Source organism: Vombatus ursinus, unplaced genomic scaffold (genome assembly GCF_900497805.2).
Source record: "Vombatus ursinus unplaced genomic scaffold, bare-nosed wombat genome assembly UNPS02014792.1, whole genome shotgun sequence".
Lineage (NCBI taxonomy): Eukaryota > Metazoa > Chordata > Mammalia > Diprotodontia > Vombatidae > Vombatus > Vombatus ursinus.
In genome coordinates this window covers 8,220,045-8,247,719 of record NW_020954570.1, presented here as the reverse complement: position 1 = coordinate 8,247,719, position 27,675 = coordinate 8,220,045, and the positions used below count along the sequence as shown (strand labels likewise).

The window sequence follows — 27,675 nt, the reverse complement described above, 5'->3', positions numbered from 1 at the left end:
TGAGAGGGAATGAGTGAATCTTATTCTCATAGGATTTGACTTAAGGAGGGAATAACATACACACTCAACTGGGTATGGAAATCTGTCTTACCCTACAAGAAAATAGGAGGGGAAGGGGACGAGAGAATAGGGTGATGATAGAGAGGAGGGCAGATTGGGAAAGGGGGTAATCAGGAGCAAATGCTTCTGAGGAGGGACAGGGTCAAAAGAAAGAATAGAATAAATGGGGGGGCAGGATAGGATTAAGGGAAATAGAGTTAGTTTTTCACAGCATGTGTACTATGGAAGTGTTTTGCATAACTGCACATGTATAAGCTATACTGAGTTGCTTGCCTTTTCAATGAGGGTGGGTGAGGAGGGAGGAAGGGAGAAAATTTGGAACCCAAAGTTTTAAAAACACATGTTTAAAAAAAATGTTTTCACATGCAAATGGGAAATAAGAAATACAGGAAATGGGGTACAGAAATCTATCCTGCCTTACAGGAAAATAGAAGGGAAAGGGGATAAGAGAAGGGGTGAGAGATAGAAGGGAAGGCAGACTAGGAGAAGGCATATTCAGAATGCATGCCATCTTGGGGTGGGGGAGGGGCAAGATGGGGTGAAAATTTGGAACTCAAAATCTTGTGGAAGTAAATGTTGAAAACTAAAAATAAATAAAGTTATTTTAACAAATTGACATTAAAAATAAGTATTTTTTAAAAAAGAAAGGAATAAGAATCATGAAAGCAGAATTTATGGCTGACATAGCAAAAATGGCTGACAGAAGAGAAAAACTTTTTTTAGGCAATTGGGGTTAAGTGACTTGCCTGGGGTCACACAGCTAATAAGTGTCAAGTGTTTGGTCTGAGGCCGGATTTGAACTCAGGTCCTCCTGACTTCAGGGCCAGTGCTCTATCCACTGCGCCACCTAGCTGCCCCAAAGAAAAACTTTAATTTTCTATGGCAAATGTTATCAAAGAAATAAAAGACAAGACAATTGACTGGGAATTGTAAATACATAGGAGTGAAGGACAATCTGGAAGAAGAGAAGAAAAAAACAATAAAGAATACATGTTCTCTATACAAACCAACCATATTTATCTCAAAAACAGGATACACACAGACAACTTAAGAGTCATGTCTCCCAAAAGAATACAGCAGGTCAAATAACCTGAACACCATAATTCAAATAATACAATACAATATTCTAGAACTTCTGAACACAACAAAGTGCCAGTCCACAGAATCCTAAGATCACATCCAAAAAAAGAACAGTAACAACAATAACAACTCTATGTTACAAACTCCAAGATACATTGTGATTATAGGTAACAATTCCACTGAAAAACAACAAAATCTAAAAGTAACCAGGAGAAGGACTTTCAAATTTTAAAGAAAAGGAAATCTGAATAATACAGGGTATTCTGCACCTGAAACTGCAAAAGGGAATATAAGTGTCCTGAAGAGCAAAGAAGCTGAAGCGCACTACAAAATGACATACTTGCAAACCTGAGTTGTAATTATCAATGAAAAAATACAGATATTCAAAATCCAGAGGTACTTTTTATAAAATACTACAAAAAAGTGAGTAGATTATTTATTTTATAAACACAACAGACAAATGTTGTTACCAAGGAAAGCATAAGTTACATTAGAAATAAAAATGGGAGGGGAAAAAGAAAAGCTAGAAAAAGATACTTATGTGATTAAAAAAAATAAAAAACAATAAAAAACCAACAGTGTGACCAATAAGAGACTTCTTTATAAAAGAATATAAGGGTAAAGGCAGAACTTAAATAGAAGTGTTGGTGGAAGAAAAGATTTAAAACAACAGAAGTTTAATTTAACTTAGAAACTTTAATTCCGTGAGAAACAAAAAGAATCAAGTTTAAGGATCATGAATCAAAAACTAAAAGTCTAGAACAGACAAAAAGAATTAAGGAAGAGAATGAAGGAGAGAAAGCTTTTTTAGAAAAGGTTACAGAGAGGCAGATGGCAAAGTGGATAGAGTACGAGGCCTGAAGTCAGGAAGACCTGAGTCAAAATCTTGCCTCATACACTAACTAGCTGTAAGATCCTGGGCAAGGAGAGAGAGAGAGAGAGAGAGAGAGAGAGAGAGAGAGAGAGAGAGAGAGAGAGAGGGAAGGAGAAACGGAGACAAAAAGAGGGAGGAAGGGTGGGAAAAGGAAGGGAGGAAGGGAGGAGGAAGGAAGAAGGAAGAGAAAAAAGGCTACAGAAAAAAAATTAAACCACTAACAAAAAAAAAGGAACTTAAAAGGGGAAGATGAGAAACAAAACTATACTTAACTCCATAATGAGAGAAAAAAAAGAAAAGAATTAGATAAATAGAAAAAATGAAGAAAGGAAAAGGAACCCATGGGCTAAGTAACATGACAAAACTAAGGAAAGGTATGAAAAAAGAGTACTTGATGGTGAAGAGAGAAGAGGTTGTGGGAATAGAGTTGCCTTAAAGTAGATTATTCAAAAATAATTGAAGAGACAAAGTACTATCTTAACAAAGAAAAAGCAACTGTATATTTGTATCAAATTATTCAGATAAGGGTTTGGTATCCAAGATATAATAATGACAAATAACAGATTATACACAAACACACAAATGTATACATACATGCATAAAACAAAAACCATTCTCCAACAGATAAGTGGTCAAAGAAAATGAACAAATACTTCTCAAAAAAGGAATTGCAAATCATATGAAAGAATACTCCAAAACACTAAAATAAGCAAATTGCAAACCAAAATAACCGGAGGCAGTTAGGTGACTCAGTGGATAGAGTGCTAGGCCTGGAGCCAGAAAGACCTGAGTTCAAAAGCAGACTCAAACACTTAGTAGTTGTGTGACCCTGAGCGAGTCACTTAACCCTGTTTGACTCAGTTTCCTCATCTGTCGAATGAGCTAGAGAAGGAAATGGCAAACTGCTCCAGTATCTTTGCCAAGAAAACCTCAAATGGGGTCACAGAGTTGGACACTACTGAAAAAAGACTGAACCAATATTCCATTAATTCAGTTATCATATTTCATTCATTGGGCATATATTTTATCTCAAATTTTATTAAACAAATAATTTTCCTTATTGGTGTCCAAACCTGTTTTTATCATCGTCAGGAACTACCTTCACTGATGCAAATGAATCCCCTTACTCTTTGCATGACAGATAGATTTGTGTTCTTTAGCTATTTTAAATGGAATTTTTCCTTCTATCCTTTCCTTCTGGGTTTTGTTGGTAATGCACAGAAATTTCAATGATTTATGTGGATTTATTTTATAGCCTGCAAAGTTGCTGAACACATTGTTTCAAATACTATTTAGCTGACTATCTAAGGTTTTCTAAGTATATCACCAGCTCAGCAGCAAAAAACTATAATTTTGTCTCTCCTTTATTTATGCTCATTCCAGCAATGTCTTTTTCTAATCTTATTGCTATAGGTAATAATAATTGCTATAGGTAATAGATATTCTTATTTTCCCTGATCTTATCAGAACGTCTTCTGGTTTCTCCTCATTACATATGATGATTCATCCTATAAAACTTTTATTATTAAGGAAAGCTCCATTTATTCCTATGATTACTAGATTACTGCTGCTGTTGTTTTTATCAGAAATAGGTATTGTATTTTGTCAGATTTTTTTCTGCCTCTATTGATATAATCATATAATTTTTGTTATTCTTGTAATTAATATAGCAAACTAGGTCTATGTTCCTAATAATTAACTCTATATTCCTGTTATAAATCCCACTTGGTCATTATATAATATCTTCATGATATGTTGTTCTGATCCCTTTGGCTAATTTTTATTTTAAAATTTCCTATCTATATTAGAGAGTATTTTCTCTTTCTTTCTTTTGAATTTCCCTGGTTTAGGTATTAAGATCATATTTGTATAATATTAAGATTAATTGTTCTTTGAATTTTTGAAAAAATTTACTCAAAAATCCATCTCTTTCTGGAGTTTTTTTTTTCCTTTCAGAGATCAATTATGATTTGGTCAATTTCTTTTTTTGAGACTGGATTCTTTGAATTGTCTATATGTTATTCTGTTAATCTGGACATTTTGTATTTTTGTAAATCATCCATTTCATATAAGTGTTCAGTTTTATTGGCATATACTTTGTCAAAATAGTTTCTAATATTATCCTTTATTTGTTATTTTTTCATGAATTCCCTTTTTCATTTTTTATACAGGTAATTTGGTTATCTTCTTTCCTTTTTTGAATTAAATTACCTAATGGCTTATATATTTTTTTGTTTTATTTAAGCTGCTATATTCATTTATTAATTCCATTTTTTTACTAGAAATTTCATTAGTCTCTGATTTTACAGCTTTTCTATTTTGGTGTTTCAAGTTTTTAAAATTTAATGGTTTTCAATTTGTTTTAGTTGCATGCCTGCTTTACCTATTTAGTCTTTTTCTCTTTTACTATTGAAAGTGTTTCAAATTATAAATTTTCCCTTATGTACTGCTTTGGCTGCATTCCTCAAATTTTGGCTTGTGGTCTCACTATTATTATTATTATTATAATCTTTAATGGAAGTATTTATCATTTCTATGAACTGTTCTTATTCTTTGGGGTAATTAGTCTCCAGTTAACTTTTAATTGTTTCTCCAATGGCCTGCTATTGAATAGAGTCAATAAAGGATGTGTTTCATAGTTTTATTTTTTTGTATTTCTTTGAGGTTTTTATGACCCAAATACATGGTCAATTTTTGTAAAAATGCCATGGACTAAATTAACTGCTATTTATTCCTATTCAGTAATTGGCAGAGCTCTATCATATTTAATTTTTCTAAAATTCTATTCACCTACTTAAATTCTTACTTGTTCATTTTTTGCTTAGACTACGTAGATCTGAAAAAATTGCACCGAGTCTTTTCTCTCCATTACAATTTAATTATTTTTGCTTGTCAGTCATTTATCTTTTACATGAAATATTTAAATACTATACCATTCATAGCCTGTATCTTACATATTGAAATGAATTTATTGTCCATGGTATCTTTGTAGTTTCCCTGTTCCTCTCCATTAATCAAATCTATTTTAGCTTTTGCCTTGTCTGTAACACTTACTTAAAAGTTCTTTAAAGAACTTTAGCGTTCTGCTGAAGTGTAACAAATTTTGTGCCAGTGTTTGTATGCCTCAAGTGTGTTTCTTATAAACAATATATTGTTAGAGTCTGATTTCTAATCTAATCTGCAGTCCTCTTTAATCTTATTGTTTATTAGGCAGAACTGCAGATACATACACTACATTCTCATATACTTACATATATGGGAAAGAGAGAGGGAAGGGGGAAAAGAGAGAGAGAAAGCGAGAGAGAAGAAAAAGGAGACTTAGACGTTGTATTCATGACAGCCATTTTCAAATACTTGAAGGGCTATCACCTAGCAAAAAGATTAGACTTATTTTGCTTGACTGTAGAGCAATGAAATAGAACTAAAGGAAAGAAGTTTGAAAAGAAACTCATTTCAGTTTGATGTGCAAGGAAGTTCCTTATTAGGAGAGACATTAAGAAACAAATTTCTAGAGAAACTAGAGTTAAATGACTTAGGCATCTTGTAAATGGGACTACCAAAAAACATACATACTTCTCAGTATCACATGAAACTTAAAAATTGACCATGTACTAGGGCACAAAGAATTGCAAACAAATATAAAAAGGCAGAAATAGTTAATACATCCTTTAAAGACTATAATACAATAAAATAGAAATTATTTCAGGGACCACAAACAAAAGATACAGACTCAAATGGAGACTGAACAATGAAATTTTAAATAATAAGTAGGTCAAAGAACAAATCATAGAAACAATTAATAACCATGTAAAAGAAAATTATAATGATGAAACAACATACCAAAATTTCTGTGATGTAGCTAAAGCAGTCCTCAGGAGAAAAATCATAACCTTACAAACATACATTAACAAAATAGAAAAAGAGAGGATTAATACACTGAATGTGCATTTTTAAAAAATTAGAAAGAAAAAAATAAACCTAATATAAGCACAAAAGGAGATATTAAAATTTTAGAGAAGAAATAGATGAATTAAAAAAACATGTAAATGATAAAACTAAAAATTAGTTCTTTTAAAAGCCTAATAAAATTGATAAGTCTTTAGGCTAATCTGGTTAAAAAGAAGAGGGCAGAAAATCAAATCTAAAAAATTGCAAATTAGCAAGGTGAAATAGCAACAAAATCAGAAGAAATAAAGAGAATAATGAGAACATACTATGAACAATTATATGCTAACAAAACCAAGAACATAAAAAATAGAGGAATATCTTATAAAAATATAAAATATCCAAACTCTCAGAAGACTAGAGAGAGATATCTTAAATAATCCTTTCTCAGAAAAGGAAATAGATCTAGCTGTAAAGGAACTACCAAAGGGAAACAAATTCTCATCCTTACAGATTCACAGAATTCTATTAAGTTTCGAAAGAACAGTTAGTACCCATATTTCACAAATTATTTTCAAGAATTTAGAAAAAAAGCACCCTACTAGAAACAAATATAGGCCTAATACCTAAATTAGGGAAAGATAAAACACAGAAAGAAAACTGTAAGTCAATATCATTAACAAATAATCACTAAAAAAATTTTTAAACAAAATCCTGTCTAACAAACTATAATGATTTATTGAAGAAATCATTCCTTATGACCAAGTAGGATTTAAACCAGTAATGCAACGATGGTTAAACATTAGGAAAACAATCAACATAATTAATTGTATTAACAACCAAAACCACAGGATCTATTCAGTAAATACAGAAAAAGCCTTTGACAAAGTAAAATACTCTTTTATACTAAAACCCCCTACAAAGTATGCACAAAGACTTTTAAAAACATCATAAAAAGCATCTAAAAACAAAGCATCATATGTACTGAGAATGTACCATAATTTATTTCAGTAAATACAGGAGTTAAGTAAGGATGCACATTCTTCCCTCTATTATTTGATATAGTTCTGGAAATGCTAGCAACAGCAAAAAGACAAGAGAAAGAAATGAAAGGCATAAAAATAGGCAAAGAGGAAATAAAAGTACCCCTTTTTGCTAATGATATGATGATTTACTTGGAAAACCCGAAGGAATCAGCAAAGATACTGAGACAATGAAAGGTTTCAGCAAAGTTGCAGGCTATAAAATAAATGCTCAAAAATCTACAGTATTTCTATATGATAACAAAACACAAGAAGCAATAATAGAAAGGCAAATCCCATTCTAAATAACTACAAAACACAAAATATCTGAGGATTAACCTACCAAAGCACCTAAACAACTTGCATATTACAAAGTGCTCCTTAAAGAAATAAAAAAAAAACAAACAAACCTTAAATAGCTGGAATAATATTTAGTGATAATGGCTAGAACATGCCAATATAAGAAAATGAAAAATACTATCAAAGTTAATTTACACTTTTAATGCTGTACCAAATTACGAAGGCATAAAATGATAAAATCCATTTGGAAAAACAAAAGATATAGACTATTGAGGGAAATGATGACAAGAAGTAGGGACGAAAGGTAGCACTTGAAGACCTAAAACCATATTATAAAGCAACAGTCCTTAAAACCACCTGTTATTAGTTAAAAAATATGTCAAATAAGGGAAAATCAGAAACTGTAGAACTCAGTAACCCATGTTTGATAAAGTGGAAAACATAAATATCTAGGCAAAAAACTCCTTAATTGACAAAATCTGCTAGGAAAACTGGAAAGCAGCCTGGCAGAAATCAGGCTTAGACCAACACCTTATACCATATTCCAAAATACATTTTAAATGGATATAGAATCTTAATACTAAAGATCATATTAGAAAAAAAATGGAAGAGAAAGAGATCATGTATCTTTCATAGCTATAAATAGGACATGTATTTTTAAGTAAATAAGAGCTAGGGGACAATTACAAAAGATAAAATAGAAAACTTTGGTTACTTGAAACTTAAAAGCTTCCACAGATGACATTAATGCACTTAGAATGAGAAAGCAAGTGGGCAAATGAGGGAAAAAAATCTTTATATCAAGTTTGTCTGATAAGGGATTGGCATTCAAGATATATAAGTAATTAATTACATATAAAGATTAATAGCCATTCCCCAATAGATAATGGTCAAACAATATAAACAAATGGTTCTCAAAAGAAGAATTGCACGTTATTCACAACCACATAAAAGAATGTTCCAAATCAATAAGAAGAGAAATGCAAATGAAACACTGAAGTTTCACCTCACAACCTTCAAATTGACAATAGTCAATGTTAAAGGGATTGTGGAAGAATAGGCACATTAACAAATTGTTGGTGGAGCTGTGAAATGGCATAACCACTCTGGAAAGTAATTTATAATTATGCAAATAAAGTGATCAAAACATTCATACCCTTTCAACAAGATACCCCAAGGAAGTCATCGACAGAAGATGGCTACTCCAAAATATTTAAAGCAGCATTTTTTTATAAAATGCATTTTTATATCAAATATAAGCAGCATTTTTTATATAAAATAGATTCTCAACAATTGGGGGATGTCTAAACAAATTGTGGTACATGAATGTAATATTACTGTGACATAAGAAATGATATGTGTGATGAATAGAGATAGGAATGGAAAGATCTATATAAACTGATGCAATATGAAATAAGCAAAACTAAGAAAACAACACAGTAAAAAAAAATGTATAAGGAAAGAACAATGACATTTAAAAAATAAAAAATAAATTAATAAAATTATAAAGATCAAGTGGGGCTAGCATGAAGACATATAAAACGACACCCCCAATCCATCCTTTTGTAGAGGTCAGAAGGCCACAGATTGTACATATTGCACATGTGTTTCACCTTTTCAAAGTATTGATTCATTGTGTTGATTTTTTTTTTCCTGAAAAAGTACTCTTTCCCATATGGTTGGCCCTCTGTGAGAGTGAGGAGAAGGATACAGGATACTTGAGATAACTATGATGTATAAGAAACAGAGGATAAATAAAAATTTATCTAATGAAGAATTTGTGCCTATTCTGTTTAAGGTAAATGTCTTAAAGTTCACTAGATAAAAACTGCTGCACACTGTCAAAAATAACCATGAAATTTATTCAGAAAGTTTTCAATAAAATATTTCATCCCAGACTTTAACTGGCAGCACCCATATTTGTTTCAAATGAGATCATCAGTGATACCACAAATTTTTCAAGTATAAATAATGAGATTACAAATTAATAATATTACATTCAATTTCCCTATTCTATATCTTGAACACACAAATGCTAATATATAATTTTATAATGCATTCTAATTATTGTTTTGTAACAATTAGAAGAGCAATCCATATTTACGTGAATGTCTTCAGGCCAAATGAAAATTCCTGTAAACTTTTTTTTAGATGTTGAATATTAATTTTTTCCTTAAATAAAACCATTAAATGATGGTAAATTATAAACAACCAACAACATTTAGTACTAGTCTATTTATATTGCTGCCTCTTTCATAGTCAAAATCGTGAGCTAAGGAGCTAAAAAAGAAATCAATCAATCAATAAACATTTATTAAGCACCCAGTATTTGCCAGGTACTGTGCTAAGCACTGGTGATACAAAAAGGGGCAAAAGACAGCCCCTGCCTTCAAGGAGCTTGCAATCTAATGAGGGAAACAATATGCAAACAAATACATACAAAACAAGCTATACAGAGTGTAAATAGGAAATAAATAACAGAGGAAAGGCACTAGAATTAAGAAGCCTTCCCATAAAAGATGAAATTTTCATTGGGACTTAAAGGAAGCCCAGGGAGGTCAAGCAGAGGAGGGACAGTGTTCGAGGCATGGGAGACAAAAAAGAGAAAATGCTCAAGAGCCTCCGAGAGATGGAGCAGAAAAGCCAGGAGGCTGCATACATTTCGGAAGTAAGCTTTAAGAAGATAGGAAAAGGTAGGGGGAGCTATGTTATGTAGGACTTTGAATGCCAAACAGATGATAATGTATTTGATCCTGGAGGTGACAGAGAGCCACTGGAATTTACTGAGTAGAAATGACATGATTGGACTTGTGCTTTAAGAAAATCACTTTGGTGGCTGAATGGAGGATAGATTGGAAAGGGAAAAGAGTTGAGGCAGGCAAATTCACCAGCAAGCTATTGCAACAGTCCAGCAATGTGGTGATGAGGGCCTGCACCAGTGGTAGCAATGTCAGAGGACAGCAGGTGGTGTATTTGAGAGCTGTTGCAAAGGTGAATACTTCTTTACAGGGTGTTTCAAAAAGTCTTAACATAACTTTAATCTACTAACACTTAAGCTCTTTAAGTTTAAAACTGCACTAAGACTTTTAGAACACTGTATTATAGAACACTGAACTTTACAAAATGAAAATAAAAGGAACTCTTTGGCTCCAAATGATCTCAGTCTTGACACTCTTGTCTTTTCTTTCTCTATATGCTTTTCCTTGACAATCTCATCCTCCTCTGTTATTTCCACTGTTATTTCTACGCAGATAATTTCCAAATCTTTTACCTTCTGTCCCTATCTCTGCATTGATTTCCACCTGCCTAAAAAAATCTCCTTCTATATGCCCTGCAAAACTTCTAAGTCAACTAAAGGCAACTCAGGGGAACAGTGTATAAAGCAGTGGGCCTGGAGTCAGAACAACCTGAATTCAAGTTCAGTCTCAGATACTTACTAGGTGTGTGACCTTGGCAAGTAACTTAACCTCTGTTTGCCTCTGTTTCCTCCACTATAAAATGGGGATAATAGCACCTGTTTGTGAGAGTTATTGTGAGGATCAAATGAGATAATCACTGTAAAGTGCTGAGCACAGTGCCTGGTACATAGTAGGCATTTGATAAATGCCTATGCCCTTTCCTTCTCTTCCCTTCAAAATTTTCCTAAAATTGAACTTACCATCTTCTTTCCAAAGATTGTCCTTCTTCCCAAATTCTTTATTTCTGAAAATCCCCGTCTTTCTCCCTAGCTATAAACCTCAGTGTCATCCTTGATTCCCTCTCCATGCTGTATCCTGTCAGGTCTTCATCAAATCTGTTGCTATCTACCCTCTTCTTACTATTCAGGCCATCAAATTACTATTACCTCTTACCTAAAATATTATAATAGTTTCATGAGCTAATTTCTTATTACCTCTTACCTAAAATATTATAATGGTTTCATGAACTAATCTCCCCACTTCTCATCTTATCTCTCCCCTCTCAATTCAACCATAATGCTACTGCCACAGTAATCTTTCTGATGTATGTCATTTTTCTGTTAAAAAAAAATCTTCAATATCTTTCCCTTAACTATTGAAAAGAACAGAAAATTCCTTACTCAAATATTTAAGGCCATCCACAATCTAGCTCCAATCTACTTTTCTAGTTCTGTTTCAAATTATTCACTGTGACAATTCTGGCCACACTGAACTAAATCTCATACTGCCTCCTCCTCCCTGTGTTAATTCACAAGCCATTCCTCATGGAATAAATCAAACGTACATGATCTACATGAAGGAGGAACTCCTTAAACATCTCTGATTACTGAAAGCATTATAGTCATTTGTGTAGAGGCATTATGGCAGTAAGAGCTGTGACTTTTGAATTCAAATCCTGCTTTTGCTATTTACTCTAACCAAGGTGAATTAACTTAACCATTCAGAGCCTCTGTTTTCCTCATAGAAAAGTGCTTAACAAATACTGGTCTTAGCTCCATGAAGGCAAGTATTGTGTTGCTTTTCACCCCTGTCTTACCAGGCTGTATCATACTACTTCACATATAGAGTTCATTTGAAAAGTGTTTAATAGAATTTAACTAATTGAATAGCCTAACTTTCTAAGAAAAATGTTTGTTTAATAGAATTTAACTATTTGATTAGACCAATTATAGATGCTAATAATATCAATAATCAGGTGGCTGAAAACCTGTGAATTTCATTGAAATGTAAGAATACATTATCAGTAGATGTCTCAAAGAAAATTTCAATGACAAAAAGCAAAAGGTTCAAGATAAAATCATAAACTTCCTAGATGCTTCATTTTCAACAAGTTTACTGAATATTAGCCCTCTTAATATCAAAACAAGGTTATTAGAAAGAGGTTTGCTACAGTGGAAAGAGAGGCTAATTTGTAGGTGAAGGACCTGGGTTTAAAGTCAGACATGGCTATTTAACATCAGTGTAACCTGAAGCAAGTCAGTATTCTCAGTGATAAAATAAGAAGGTTGAAAGAGAAGACCTCTAAAATTCCTTTCAGACGCTATTAGTTCAATTATTATTTGCAGGTCTGTATTTCCCCATCATACTAGTTCGAATGATCACATCTATGTTTGAACTTACATCAGGCATCCTTAGTAGATAACTAATTGAACAGTACTTCAAGGTTTGCAAGGTGATTTATATATGATCTCATTTGATCCTCATAAAGGTTAATGTTATTATAATATGTTATATTGTTATCACATAGTATGAGGTTGTGATGTTATTATTCTCATTTTACAGATGAGAAACCTGAGGCTGAAAGAAGTTAGGAAACTTGACCAGGATCATATACCTAATAAGAATCTGAGACAGAATTTGAAATCAGGCTTTCCTGACTTCGTATCCAATGTTCTATCATTAAACTACTTAGATGTCTCCTAATAATCATAGAACAATTGTCATTATTGTTGTTTTTATTTACTCTCGGACAAGTTTCAGTAAAGATTTTTAAAAGAAGTAATTTAGTAAATAAGAGCAAATAAAAAACAAGCCTTCAGTTTGCTTCATAGGTTGCAGTTCGGTCCGCTAAAAATCTCATGCCATTTGATTAATAATAAAAACCATAAAAAAGCTTCAAAAAACATTGCCAATGATATTGCTATGGCCATGAGGAAGGACATCACTGTTTCTAAGTAAAATGCAAGCCTTCTTGTTCTTGTCGAAGTGAGAAAAGATACAGATATACCCTTATTTCATCTGAAATACATGGCAGATTTATGGTTACAAACAGAATATAAATATCCAAGTTCAGATATGAATAGAACACAAAACTTAATAACTATCATTAAACAAAACTGGCCATATAGAATGATCTGAAAGGCAACTTTCTATGTAAATATATATCTCTGATCAACCTGTGATTAATTAGCTCCCAGTGGCTTTCATCAAAGAGTTATACAGGGTAAAGGTCATGGTTTGATTACCATGTAGATCAGGTAGTTTTATTCTATTCCACAGACAAAGACTATATCACCAACACAAGGACTACTCATTTTCCATTCAAACAAATTCATTTAATTCAGCACAAAACATGTTTATTAAATGCTTACTAGGTGCAGAGCACTATAATGGACTTTAGGAAGAATACAAAGACAAGTGATATAAGAAACACAAACAAACAAGACTAAAGAATATGGTAAAGGTAAAAAGCCCTACATGGTATAATGATGGTGAAATAGAAAGAAAACTGGACAGACCAGAAGATGGCAGAATCAAAGGATATAGACAAACTCAACTATCTTTACTAAAACCTCCAAAATATTAAGAAATGTACCACATGAAGCTAACTAAATTAAAGGAGGTAAATTAAAGGAAATTCAATGAAAAGAAACACAGGAAAGGAAAAGGAAAAGACAAGAAGAGGAAAGCCATCAAGGGGCCACAGTATTTCCCCTCCATCCCAAGGCATAAAGCTAAGAGATCTTGAGATCAAGGATGCTATCACTTCCTGGCTGGTGGTCCCAACCTATACCCAAAGTTGAATGACAGATGACAGTACAGTAGCTGAAGAAGTTATTGAATCAAGTTAAATTTAGAAATAATAACAGGTGACAGGGCCTTCAGCAGCCATCAGTAGCAGAGTCACACCCTAAGTAGAAGTATAATCAAAGACCTTCAACTCCCAATAATGGAAGCTGAGAAATTAAAATTTCATGGGGATAGAAAATAACAGAGAATTTGAGGAAAAGACATTGCATAATAAAACTCCTAACACAATTGAGAAATGTTTGTGGATATAGCATGGATATAAAATGTTAGTGAAATTGTAGAAAGTCATTTTTAATTGCTACGAAAAAGAATTAAAATTGCCTTAAAATGATTATTCTACACGGGTGCCTGATATTTATAAAAACTCATTTGTGACTCCAATATTGCTACCTGATGTTAATATAGGAATTTAACAGAAACTATCCATTACTATATTATTTCTTTATATTAAAATAAACAAACTACAACACCAACATACATCAGCAAACTGTATAATAAAGTGTCTTCGTTGTCCATCTGAAAACACAGACAGGACATATTCACCAGGTTTCCCGTGACTCTCCCGAACCAAGAAGTCTCCTTGTTGCTTTAAGAGTTCCTGTGCTTCTATTCTGGGAATTGCACCATGGTACCAGTCCTGTTCTACCAATGGCTTGTCACTTGCTGATATTACATCACAGAACTTGAATAAACATTAAAGAGAGAAATAAATTAGAAGTAATAATGTTGAAGCTTTTTTTATTACAATAAGTATCAACACTTTATTTGTATTTTTATTGATAGCCTAAAACTTCCCCGATTAATATATTAAAATTTTCAGAACAAAAGTAACTGCTTTATATATTACTTTTATCTAAACAAAATACTTAGAGTTGTAAAGAATCTCAGAGGTCATCTATTCCAACCCCCTCATTTTATAGATGAGGAAACTGAGACCAAAAAAAGGTTAAGTGACTGGCACAAAGTCCTGTAGAAAGCAGTAGAGCTGAGATACAAATCTAGGTACTCTGTAAATCCTACACTCTTTCTACTATACAATGTTGCCTCCATTTTTTCAATAGACATCTTCAAAAATGGTCAATTTATGTTTTTACTAAGATAATTGTAAGAAATCCTATACTTATAAAATTCTGCTCATTAAAAGTCAAAAAGTATATGGAAGAATAATATCATTAGAACTGGTTTTGTTCAGTTGATACTACAAATTACAAAATTAGATTCCTAACTTGTAAATAGAAAAAGGAATAGCAAAGATATTCATCATAATACACACTTCATGTTTACTTGTAAATAAAGTTGTATTAATTATTTTACATAGTCAATTCAATTTATTATATTGTCTATTATCTATATATTCCAAGGTCAAGTTTTCGTGCCAACTGCAAATCCCAGGCTTTATCTATTACTGCTTTTAGAGTTATCATTCCTGTGTCTTGTCATGGATTCACCACTACTTCCATCTCTATCAAGATTTCCTCTATTGCCAACTCTGCAATTTGTTTGTTTCCATTCTTATGAAACTACTGAATAAAACCAGAAAAAAAAATCTTGTACATGAAAAACCTCAGTGGTTTATATTATGCAAAGCTTCAGAAATTGTGATCAATGCCTGGAAGACAGGACCCTAACTAAAAAAAGTTAAATGTCTCCGATCTTATAAAGATACTAAGATATTAAGATAGCCAAGGGTTGATACCACTTTCTTGATGTATCTCTAATTTCTGGTAAATGGAATCTTACATTTTCTCACACACTGTGAAAGGATTTAAAACTTTCATATAGTTAATTGAAGGAATATGTCACAGTAAACAGAGACCTAGCCTTGAAGTCAGGAAGTCCAGGATTAATCCACCTTTAACACATACTGGTTGTGTAATTCCAGGAAAGTCACTTAACAACTCTCGTTGTTCCAGGCGTAATACTAAGTTGCGAGAAAGTGCCTACCTAGATCAGTAGAGGTAATTTCCTCATTTAAGCGTTCCCTATATCACTGAAATCATGGATTGGTATCTATGCCCTATCCTTATTTACATATATTCACATATGTGAAAAGCTTTTCAGCTCCATATATACCTACATGTGACTAAACACAAATCATTTAACCTCTCAGTATCCCATAACAACTCTCAAAAGCTATTGGAGAGAATTTGTAGGTTTGCATGAGTAAATGAATTTTGACATTTTGAAGTTACTGACATAGATGAAATGGTTCAGATTGAACTTCTCATCCTTCTCCTCCACCCTCCATAACCTGACCCCTTTCCCATACACATAGCCATTTTTTTCCCAAAAAACATTCCAAGTGTGAATGAGACACCTTAGTGTAACATTTTTGGGGCCTTAGGACAGCTATATGTCTAATGCATAGAGAATAAATCTCCATCAATTATAATGTGTAATTAATATAATTATATGATTAATATACAATTAAATTATATAATATATCTAATAAGTGAAAGGTAAAGCTAATTTAAATTATCTTTGTTAATGCAAAATTGAGGCGCATCATGGAGACTTAAAAATTTTAAAAATAGGATCTCTAGGCAAAACTATGCCTAAAAGACAGCACAGTATAGTGGAAAGAGCACTGAATGAGAAAACTTGGGTTCAAGACCCTGCTTTGAAAATTATTTCAAGTTAATCTCAGGCAAGTTAATTGGCCTGTCCGAAACTCAGTTTCCTCACCTGTAAAATAGGAATAACACCTATTTCCTCATAAAATCATTTCCTCAAAAACTTCTTACTAAAATAAAATGATATAATGGAGGTGAAAATTATTTTTAAACTTTACAGTGTAGCTAAATAAACATATTATCTTTATAGTACAGGAATTTAGTTAAGCCTGCCTGCAGTCTTTGCACCACTTCTTTTTTTTTTTTAAAAATTACCTTTTTATCAATGACATGTAAAAACAATTTTAACAGTTTATTTTTAATTTTGAGTTACAAATTCCCTCCTCCCCCCCACCTTGAAGAGGCAAGACAATTTGATACAGATTATGCACTGCACCATTTCTGATACCTAAAATCAACCTCCCAAGGGATCAACATTTTCCATTTGAAATGAAAAGTGCAACAAAACTTATATTCAGCTATTACAGCAATATTCAATATAGTATATTATAGAAAATGCACTTGAAACCACACTATAAGTTTATAAAATCTTTGGTTCCCCACCTCTGCACAAAATGTTTTAAGTATAGAAATATAGCTCAGAGTTTCCACAAAGTTCTTCTGACATAATATTTATCTATTTGGCCTTTAATAAGGGTATCAAAAAAGTTATAAATCTAGTCACTGGTAGACTTAAACTAATGGTTTGAGCCATTTCTACCACATGGAAAAGGCACATGGTTTTTAAAAAGCCTAAGAACTATGTCCAATAAGGCCCCCACAGGAAACCTTAGTTTTGTGCTATCTACCCTTTAAATAATATTTACTGAGCATATATACGGCTAGATATTGAGAAGTCTTGTCATTTTAACAGGAAAAAAATACTAGAACACTACTAATTATTCATTCATAATTCCTTTTAATTAGATTTATATCTCTAAACATTAAAGGATTCAACTGAGCCTTTAATATCCTTCTCTAACTTGATTTTGTAGTTCATTATATATTATAAGATTCTTTCAAGTGAAACAAATTACCCATCTGAACTTCACTAATTTTCCTTTAAAAATGATGAAGAATTTTAAGACTTTTATTGTTAATGAACAAAAAGAAACTGCTAATTACTTTAATTACCTTCTTTTAAATGAATGATATTTCTATATTTTTTCATTTAAACCAAATTCTTCAATTTGAAAAATAATGATAAACAATATTAAATGCAAATCCAACTCAAGGTTTTTTGCAAACACTTATATATAATTTTAATGAATAAAATGTAACTGGTCAATCATTCCTTCTTTCTACATCATGCTAACTTGTACATTTATTCCCATTTACTTTTCCTGTTACATTGTATTAATTAATGTTTACTCTGTCCTCTTGGTTGTCCTTTAATGCCTCAGTTTGTTAATATATTCAAGTACATTTTAAAATGGAAAATTGGTTATAAAAGTCTTTCTATTCTAATATAAACTTTGATAAACACATTATTTTTTAAAATGTATCCAAAGAATATGTTTTTAAGGAACAACCAACTGCTGAGAAAAGGATGGAACACTGAAAAGTTTTACAAATCGGAATACAATAAATATATTAATAACTGAATAACTTGTAAGTGATATAAAGTTCAGAATTCTAAAGGGGTGGGTTTTCCAAAATGATTAAATGTTACTTTTCCCTCAAGTTTTAATTATGTCAGATCCCATTAAAAATAATATTTTTTTATAAAGGTAACTAAAATGAAAAGATTCTAAGCTCAGCCAATGATTCATTACAATAGATTTTGGAAGAATCTGGTCAATAAAAATTACTAAAACAATTCAGTGTAACTTTCTCCCTTTCTTTGGCAAATGAATGCAATGTGGTGCAGTGGAAAGAGCACTGGACTTGGAGTCAGAAGTTATGAGTTTGATTTCTGATTCTTCTACATACTACTTGTGGCAACACTAGGCAAGGCACTTAACCTCTCTTGGCCTCAGTTTCCTTACCTGTAAAATGAGGGGGCTGGTCTACATGACCTCTAAGGTCCCTTCCAGCTCTAAATCTATGTTCCTATGAAAAATGTCATAAAAAAAGAAATCAACATAAGCAGTAATGTCCTAGGCTCAGACATTTATTTGCCTTTGCCTTTCTAATCATATTCTAGTATGGGTATGGAGTAGTATGGCATAATGGAAAGAACACAGGTTTTCTCTCAGAGTACCTGTGTTCAAAGTCTCATTCTGCTACTTACTATCTCTGTAACATTAGGCATGTCACCTCATCTAAATCCTTATCTTTAAAATGTAAGGGCAGCGGTGGTAAATCTAGATGATCTCTAAGATCTGTTCTTTCTCTAAAACCTATGATCCTTAGCCTGCAGAGAAGATAGTATAAGGAATTCTAAACAGCAGCTAGACACACTGAATGAGCGAGCTGACTATGATACCTGGTAGTGATTTGACACCTAACAGCAATTTCAGAGTTTGCTTAAATTGTTGCTTCTTTAATCAGGGCTGTTATAAAATTTTCTTCTAAGACAAGGATCTTCCTACCTTATTTTAAGAGGAGCAAGGACAAATTGTAATATATTCAAAAAAAGATGGCCAGGATGTTAAGAGGTCCTAAATGATGGTTAATGGCTAAAGGAAATTGGGCTGTTCCACAGGAGAAGGAAAGATTTAGAGGGAATTCCACTGCTATACTCAAATATTTCAAGTGCTTCTACCTGAAAAAGAAATGAAACTTATTCTCTCTCCCTCTAAAGGGCAGAAGTAGGACAACTAGGTCAAAGGATCATAGATTTAGAGCAGGAAGGGATCTAAGGGCATCTACTCCAACACCCTCATTTTACAGATGAGGAAAATGAGGTCTAGAGAGGCCAAACAACTTGTCCAAGGTCACACAGATAGTAAGCCTGAGCCCAGAGTCGTTAACCAAGGTCTTCTGAATCCATATTCAGGGTTCTTTCCATTGAACTATATGGTAGAACAACAACAGATTTAAACTTCTGGTATGGAAGGATTTTCTCCCAGAACTACTCAAAAACAAAATTAATGAGTTTTCCACCATAGGGAGTATTCCTAAACTAGGAAGGAAGTTTGATTAGATGACCTCTAAATTCACTTCCAACTCTAAGATTCTTGCTTGTTATATATAGCAAATAAATTTTACTTCTATCACTTTGGGAACATATACTCACTTGTTTCGCTAATTAGTTTTTGCTGGGAAGGAAGACTAAGTGGCCATCATCCCAATAAATTAGCCTCTTTCCTCGCTAAAGCTAAAGGCACAAAGGTGTTGTGCATCCTGGGCTGAAGTTTATGTGGATTTACACAAAGGAGAGGGGTTCTATCTTCATCCCTGACCAACTCAAATTTGCTTCTCTATGACCATCCTGGAAAGAGAATTTTTGGCAATATTCACTTCAATAGAATCCTATATATTTTGAGGTTGGTTATAATAGCATTTAGCATGTATAAAAAAATATTATTCAGCATCCTTAGTCCTAAGGGCTCTTAGAATGTCCACAAAGTGCCCAAATGTTTATTATCACATACATAAGTTGGAAAATTATTTTGGGCAAAGTAGCTGACACTTTGCTAATGTCATAGAAAAAAATTTCATGTTTATACTTTAAAAAAAGTTTTTCTCTTCTAGTAGTCTGGTCTTCTGAATGGTCATTTTCTTACTAAGGCTAATTGTCACAAGACAAGGCAGTATAAAGCAGGCAACTAAAGAGTCTGGTTCACACCAGAGAATATATGGGAAGTACAACTGAAGAGCAACCAACTTTCTATTTGGGGGATAGGCTGGGTAGCCAATGCAAGGAGCAAAAGAAGTGTGATAAAGAGGTACATTATCTATTCTAAAAAATTCTGATGAATCACCAAAAATGTAATAAAGAAATCAGTCTTTATCACAGTTTAATAGAAAAGGTAAGTACTCTTTTAAAGTTAAACATTTTGAAAATAAGGATTCAAATTTTATAGAATATGGAAAAGAATTCAAGTAAAATTCCCTGTGTAATTCTACCAAAGAATCAAATTTCAAAGCTTACTTAAATAATCATTATTTTTCATTTCTTTATTTAGATCTAACATTGGATCAACTATTTCTTGGCATGTCATGAAATTCTAAAATAGAAAAAAAATCACTTTACTTTTAAAAATTAATGTCACATAGAATTCTTAGGAAGGACTTGGAAGGACTGGGTAATCAGATATAAAATGGTGCTGGAACTCTAGGAATGTGAAGGTTGAGGAATAGGAATGTGACTCATGAAGCCAAAATTATATTTAAGGAAAAGAAAACAAATCAATTTAGAAAGGTGATAATATTGCAAAACCAAATTTAATAATTATATGTGTAAGTTATGAAACTAAAATATCAAATAAGTTATGAAACTCTGAGTAGCAATATTCTCCCCTAAAATATGAAAAATAAGAATATGGACCTAAAATTTTTAAATGATCCAATTTTAGACACAGTAAAAATTAGAAAATATAGGCAAACTGTATAGCTATCAGAATCCTTCTAAACAAAATGTCCTTGAATAGGGACAACAATTAGAAAATAATTAAAAGATCTATTTATATTCCTATTGTCAACTAGCTCTGTTTTCTTAATTAGTGCTTATCAGGTAGTTCACTAGTATGAGAAATTAATATTTCCTATATGAGTATAGGAAATGAAAGTGGAAGTCTTTAAGTTAAAAAATTATTATGTGCGACAAATATTAATTGAACTTTTATTTATCTGTCGCCAAATGCTCCTGCTTGTTGCAGTCATTACCTTCTCTTTTAGTCTTTATTCATAATATAAACACTATTTACTCTATGTTAGGAAGCAAAATTCAAATACAATAAAATATTCTAATCTGGGGAATCTTCTTATAAACTTAAAAAAAAGGCAAGATGAAACATGACTAGGTTAAAAACATAAATTACCTTACATTAGGCAACTTCACATTTCTTTGGTTGCCTGTCCTGCAGTATTCTTGTGTGATGAGACACTCTCTAGAGAAATATATTTTCTTTACCTTTCATTTCTTGTCTAATACTTCTGCTGCCAGCACATCTTCTGTTTTCCTGTGTCTTCTCTTTTTTCTGACTTCTTTTCTTCCCTTATTCATCTATCTTTGTTCCTTAATTCTTAGCATTTTTCCTCCACTTTCTTTTCTGATTCCCATGTTATTATTTCAACTACACTTGCCACACCTGTCTTTTCTTTCTCTTCTTTACTCTCCTACCATTGTAGTATCTCTTCTTCTATATCTACCTTTCTTCTCATATACAACATATCTCTCCTCTTAAACATTTTTTGCTACCCTATAACAACAAAGTCTAAAAATGTGGCAAAATAAATGTTAAAATTTACCACTTTGGGGAAAGAAATCACTTATAATTCAATTAATTGCACCCAAGTCTATTTCTTACAATACTCTTGAACTACAATGAGTCAGTATAGCATTCTTTCTCGGCAGGAGAAATTTGGGATTTCCTAACCAGAGCATTATCAATCTGAAGAGATCTCTGTCACTTATTTTTAAGATCCAGCCAGGATAAGAAAAAGACAAATCTGCTCCCTCAAAATGAGATATATCTTGTTAGCCATCCTTTGTTTATCATGATAAACTTGAATATCGGTTATATCACTAATAAAATAAAACTTGCTTCTGACAGTGTAAAAACTAGGTCAACTTTTTCTAAGGATGGTTACACAAGAAAATATTGGATATGGCAGTGATTCATATGACACAAGAAACTTAACTTTTTATCCTCCCTTGTTTCTTATTCTTTGGATCTTAGAGCCTAGGCAAAAAGTGTAAATAAAGACCTTAAGAATAATAAAAGATAGCTAACATTTTAAAAAAATACATAATAGTTAACCTGGGCTTAATAACATGCCTTTTTAGAGGAAGTACAAGGTTTCTCTGCTACTTTCGATGGAGCGCACTAAAAAATACAAGAGGTTTCTTATGTTATGCAAAATAATAACTCCATTTCCCTATACTAAGTGTGGAAACTAAATACTATAATACTGCAAATATTATATGCAAAATATCAATATATAATATAAACAAATGTCCAAATTGCCATTCATAAAAATAGACAAAAAATATCTTAAGAGATTACTATGCTTCATAGCAGAAAAACATACTTTTCTTTTCTCTACATTTTTATATTAAATTGTGAAGCAATAAAAACCTAAGGTGAATAACATTCATGTCAATCAAGTGTAAAATGAATAAAAGTATTAATTATAATATATTATCTCATTGGTTGTCTAAGTACTTTTCTAGTGTCTAAAGTGCATATGTCAGTTTTGTCAAAAACATAAGCTCATTAAAGCATTCTTCAAACAGCACTCCCAACTCAGCATTTAGAATATACCTCATAAACCAAGGGCCAATTGGCATTATGAGGCAAATCACTTCACCTTTCTGGGTCTCAATTTCCTCATCTGTAAAAAGATGGAGTAGGAGTTCTACATAAAATGTAACAAGTAAGCCAATCAATAATTTATTACCAAAAAATCACTGTAAACAACAAAATGTCTATTTAAATAATGCGAGAGTGTATTATGTCACATATTTGGAAACAGATTTTATTAAATACAGTGTGATTTTAATGCAATCTGCTTGAAATAAACTCTAAATGCTGTCTTCAGAGGATGCTTATTAACTGGTTTCTGCTTTAACCTCAAAGGAGTGCTCTTTGAAAAATTAGGTTTGTGGGGCCTTGTCTAGGTTTCCTGAGGCCTAGTAATTGAATCATAGTATTTTGGCACACTTGGTACTTCTTAAAAAGATGTCTGTACAACATATAACCATTTATAAAGGACCAACCTATCACAAAAATAAGTGTTAACTGTTCATAGACAAATATAATTTATAATTTATTTAACCTTAAATTCTTTAATCTCTCGCTATGAAATTAATCTAAGTATTAAGTTTCACAATGCTTTTAAAGTCAGGTTCGGATTCTAGTTCCACTGGTGGACAGATGAATTTAGATCCTGAGGAAATTACCCAGATAATTCAGGGGCACAAAATATTCATAAAAACATTTTTACTTGAAAATATATCTAAATTTTCCACCCCATTTTGATAGTTCAATGCAAGTTTCTTTATAGACTGTGAAAATCTGCCTTGCAAACTTTTTAAATTCTATCTACCCTTTTTATTAATGTAGCAAAAGGCTTCTTGCAAAACATGCTCACCATTTTTACTGATTAAGCTCTTATTTATATATAGGCAAATTAGGGTAATCATCTTTCAGAATCTCGTGAAGATGATAAATGTCTTAAAAAACCCTTCCAGAAAAATCTTCTTATAAAACGTGTGCCCATCTTTTTTTGATGTTCCTCTACCTCTTTTTTATCAATAACTGTAAATTATTGATGATGTGCTTTGCATGGAAAACAACACAAAAAGAAAATTTCATAATTTTCTTTGAGTCTTGAGGGGTAGATTAGTCCTAATTTAAACTAATTAGTAAGTGGTAAAATCTCAATAGAAAATATTTAGTAAGAGTGTCTTTCATAGCTTACTCATGGGATATCTTAATAGTGAATAAAATCATTAAAAGTATAAGTCATCTGACTCTTTTTTCTATTCTGGTATAATCTCCCAGAGAATTTTTTCAATCAAATATATGTAGCAAGATCTATAAGGCTCATAAATACTCATATTTTCTTTTGTTTCATAAGACTGGAATTTATCTTAAGGAAATATTACAAAATAAGGGAATTTTGCAGTATTTTTCCACTGAATGGACATCAGTATTATGTCCATACAAAAAGCTTCAGCTTAAACTTTTCTTATATTATTCTATTCCTCCTATTATTTCTTTCTTTCAAATCTGAAAATGATTTATCAGTGTTTAAATCAAATGATTTCTAATCCATGATCCCATCACACTACACTATTTTCAAAGAAATGACACATGGGCACTGCTAAAATTATTTTAGGTTCTTCATTTTACTTGCTTTAAGTTTTCTCCAAAAATTTTACTTGACTTAAAGTTTCGCCTTAATACGTGTGTGTGTGTGTGTGTGAGAGAGAGAGAGAGAGAGAGAGAAAGAAAAGAGAGAGAGAAAAGGGGGGAAGGAAACACAGAGAGGGAGAGAGAGATTGGGAGAGAGAGGGAGGGAAAAAAGAGAGACTCCAGGTTGTTGTAGTAATGAAAAATGTTTAAATTTATGCAACCAATTGTCAGAAAAAGGTCATCTTATTTTCTTTAAAAAAATTTTATTTTATAAGATCTTATATACCTTTTTTACATAGCTCTCAAATGATTTAGAATACCTTTTTGTATATTATTCTTAAGCAGAAAAAAGTTTACAAATAATCTAAGCAACTTTATAAATGCTAATCTTTATTATTTAACAAATTGGTATTAAAATGATAGACTTTTGGGGGAGGGGATATTGTGGTAAGATGAATGAAGTCATTATGCCTAACACCACTAAAAATGCAGACTTAAATCAAAATTACATGGCTTTAGTTAATAATACTAATAATTATAATAATGATAGTCATAATAAAGACAACTATGACAGCTAACATTTATACAGTGTTTTACTTTTTTTTTTCTTTTTTTAGGCAATTGGGGTTAAGTGACTTGCCCAGGGTCACACAGCTAGTAGGTGTCAAGTGTTTGGTCTGAGGCCGCATTTGAACTCAGGTCTTCCTGACTTCACAGCCGATGCTCTATCTACTGCACCACCTAGCTGCCCCTATACAGTGTTTTATGGTTTACAAGGCAAGTTCTACAGATAATCTCATTTGATCAGTCAGAAAACCTCTGACACCAGACTGAAGTAGTGTATTTATAAGCACATAAGTAGGGCTTCTCTAGGTATACTTAATTCTTAAGAGAAATATTTCAATTCACTAGTTGATTGTGTCATAAGCTTACAAGGAACACACATAGCCTCTATTATTTTACTTCAGAAGCTCACTAAATGTATCAGTGAATTGAAAACCTTTGGGCATTTAAATGATCTAAGAACAGAGGGTCTTCATCTGCTAGAGGGATATCACTTGTTAAAATTCTCAGATGCATAAGAACTCTTTTCTTTTTAAGAAATACGTTTTATGCCTAATAGAGACTTTGAGGACTTAAAATAAAAATGGGAAACTTACTAGAGGGAAATGGATATTTTAGTAGTATGTATGATTTTTGAAGAATGCAATTCAATCAAATTAAGGTAAAGGCAATTCCTAAAAACTGAATTTTGCTTAAACGATTGTCAATGTATATGCTAAAGATTACTTTAAGAAACATGGTTGGGGTGAAATGTTAAGAGATTAAAAAGTTATGTTTTTATAACATTAACTCACTGACACTGCAAATAAAAGGCATGATATATACTACATAAGAATGTAACTCAGTATATTATTGACATAATGAACACTTTGATTTTCCCGTTTGTCCTTCAACTCCCTCTCAGCTACCCTCCTTTGGACTTCATCACATCCCCAAGAACCTCATGATCCTGCAAGATTGAAATCAGACATGATACTCACACCTACTTAGTATCCTCTTCCCCTGGGACACCTCTGATTGGAAGATTGAGCCAAGAACACCTCTCAAAATTTCTGTTTAAGGAGGGCCCCCAGGTCAGCCATCCCTTCACATTTCCCACTGGCTGCATACTTGTAGATTTCTCCATGGTGCCACAGATGCCTGGTATCTTTTTCAGTTTCCTTTTCAATGTTGTGTTCCCCCATTAGATAGCAAGCTCCTTGAGGACTGGGACTGTCTCTTTTTCATATTAGTATCCCCAGCATGTAGAACAGTGCCTGGCACACAGTAGGTACTTAATAAATGTTCACTGACTAACTGCCCACTACTGTATACACTACTACCTAGTGGAGCAATGAGAAAAAGCTCACTCTTTCTACCACTTTTTTGTTCCTGTATGGAATTCGAATTATTGACCTGGTTCTATCACATTAGGTCCTGAGTTAGTTTCAAAAGCCTATATCAGCTTCAAAACATCTGTTTTTACTTCAAAGAAATGTGACTTACTAAAGTCTCAGGAAAAGGTATTGGGCACATGTAACCTCCAATAACCTCTGGCCATAGGAAAATTGCAAAAGTAGGAATTAGCTCCATTTTCTCAAAGAGGAATTTTGTTTTCTCCTACCCTTGTACACTTTTAAGGGCATTCATTCCCTTAGAAGGCTGAAATAAAAACTCAGATTCATATCTCTGGGTTTGAATTTATCAACAATGTTGACTATTTTAGGTTTAGGTGAGTAAATTAGGCATTGTAAGAAGGACTATTCATAAAGCAAAATAATAGGCATTTTTCCTATTACCCTAATATAAACTGCTACTAGCCCCTGACACAGGTTTTCAACCCATGAAGTGAAGTAGAAAGTGAGTTAATGTTATGAAAAAACATCAAGACTTTTTATTAGTTAATTTTCACATTAAAATATTGAGGGAGAGGGTTTTTTATATTTCACTATTTCTTCTTTTGCATTTTTATCATTACTTCTTTGAATCCCAAAGACTATTTATATTGTATCTTGAACAAAATAATTTTTCCTTTCCCAAAAAATCATTTATAAGTGTATGATTTATTTCATATTTACAAAAAGTTCTCAAATTCTTGAATCAGCTTTCCGTACTCCTGGCTTTGGAAAATCAAATCATTGTAAAACTAAGTTACAAATGGACTCTTACTAATTGCTAAGTCCAAAAGGATCTATGGCTTCATAGTGAAATTGCTATTCTGAAAAGCAAGAAAAGGATATGAATTTTGGTAGACATTTCCTGAAGAATAATTTTTGCAAGAATGTCTGTGTGATATATGGAATACAATGCTGGTCTTGAAGTAAGAATGGCATAGGTTCAAATTTCTGACTCCCAGCTATGTGAACTCAGGCAAGCATTTACCTCTCAAAGTCCCAAGACAACTCCCTAGAAATGTAGTAACAAATGAGTTGTCATTTGCAATGGGAAAGCAGGATTTCCATACTTCCAGGAAGAAATCAGTGGGAGGACTCCTGTCCCATTCCTAGTAATTGTTTTTGTTTGAAAGTAACTGTTTTTCCCCCCAATGCCATGCAAGATAGCTACCATTCAGTTCACCCCTACCTTTTAGTTCCCACAAAAATGATTCCTTTTATTGGAATACTACTAGCAATAAAAGCTAAAATACATTGAAGAATTTTTTTCTTTTTCCTTTTAACTAGTAGCCATCTGAACCAATTATTTTACTAAATTAAACATCAAACAAAAAAACTCATATGTATCATTTACATTTCTTAAATGGTTCTCAAATAATTTGAAACAGTACTTTTAAAAATTATGTTGCAACAGGAAAAAATAAAAATAAAGTAAGCAACAGTACAT

General features: G+C 32.3%; 1 protein-coding gene across 5 annotated transcripts in view; it reads right to left on the bottom strand.

Moving 5' to 3' along the window:
- Positions 1 to 27,675, bottom strand: part of FER (FER tyrosine kinase) — a 260,682-nt gene that overhangs the window by 136,470 nt on the left and 96,537 nt on the right. For 3 of the 5 annotated variants that reach the window (XM_027869209.1, XM_027869208.1, XM_027869211.1), the window contains 2 exons: positions 22,210 to 22,257; positions 14,188 to 14,391 (listed from right to left, as the gene is read on the bottom strand). The exons of 1 other annotated variant lie outside the window; for it this stretch is intronic. In XM_027869209.1, coding sequence (XP_027725010.1) covers positions 14,188 to 14,391; positions 22,210 to 22,257 — 252 coding nt within the window. The remainder of the gene's footprint in view (positions 1 to 14,187; positions 14,392 to 22,209; positions 22,258 to 27,675) is intronic. One more of the 5 variants, XM_027869210.1, reaches the window with a different exon arrangement.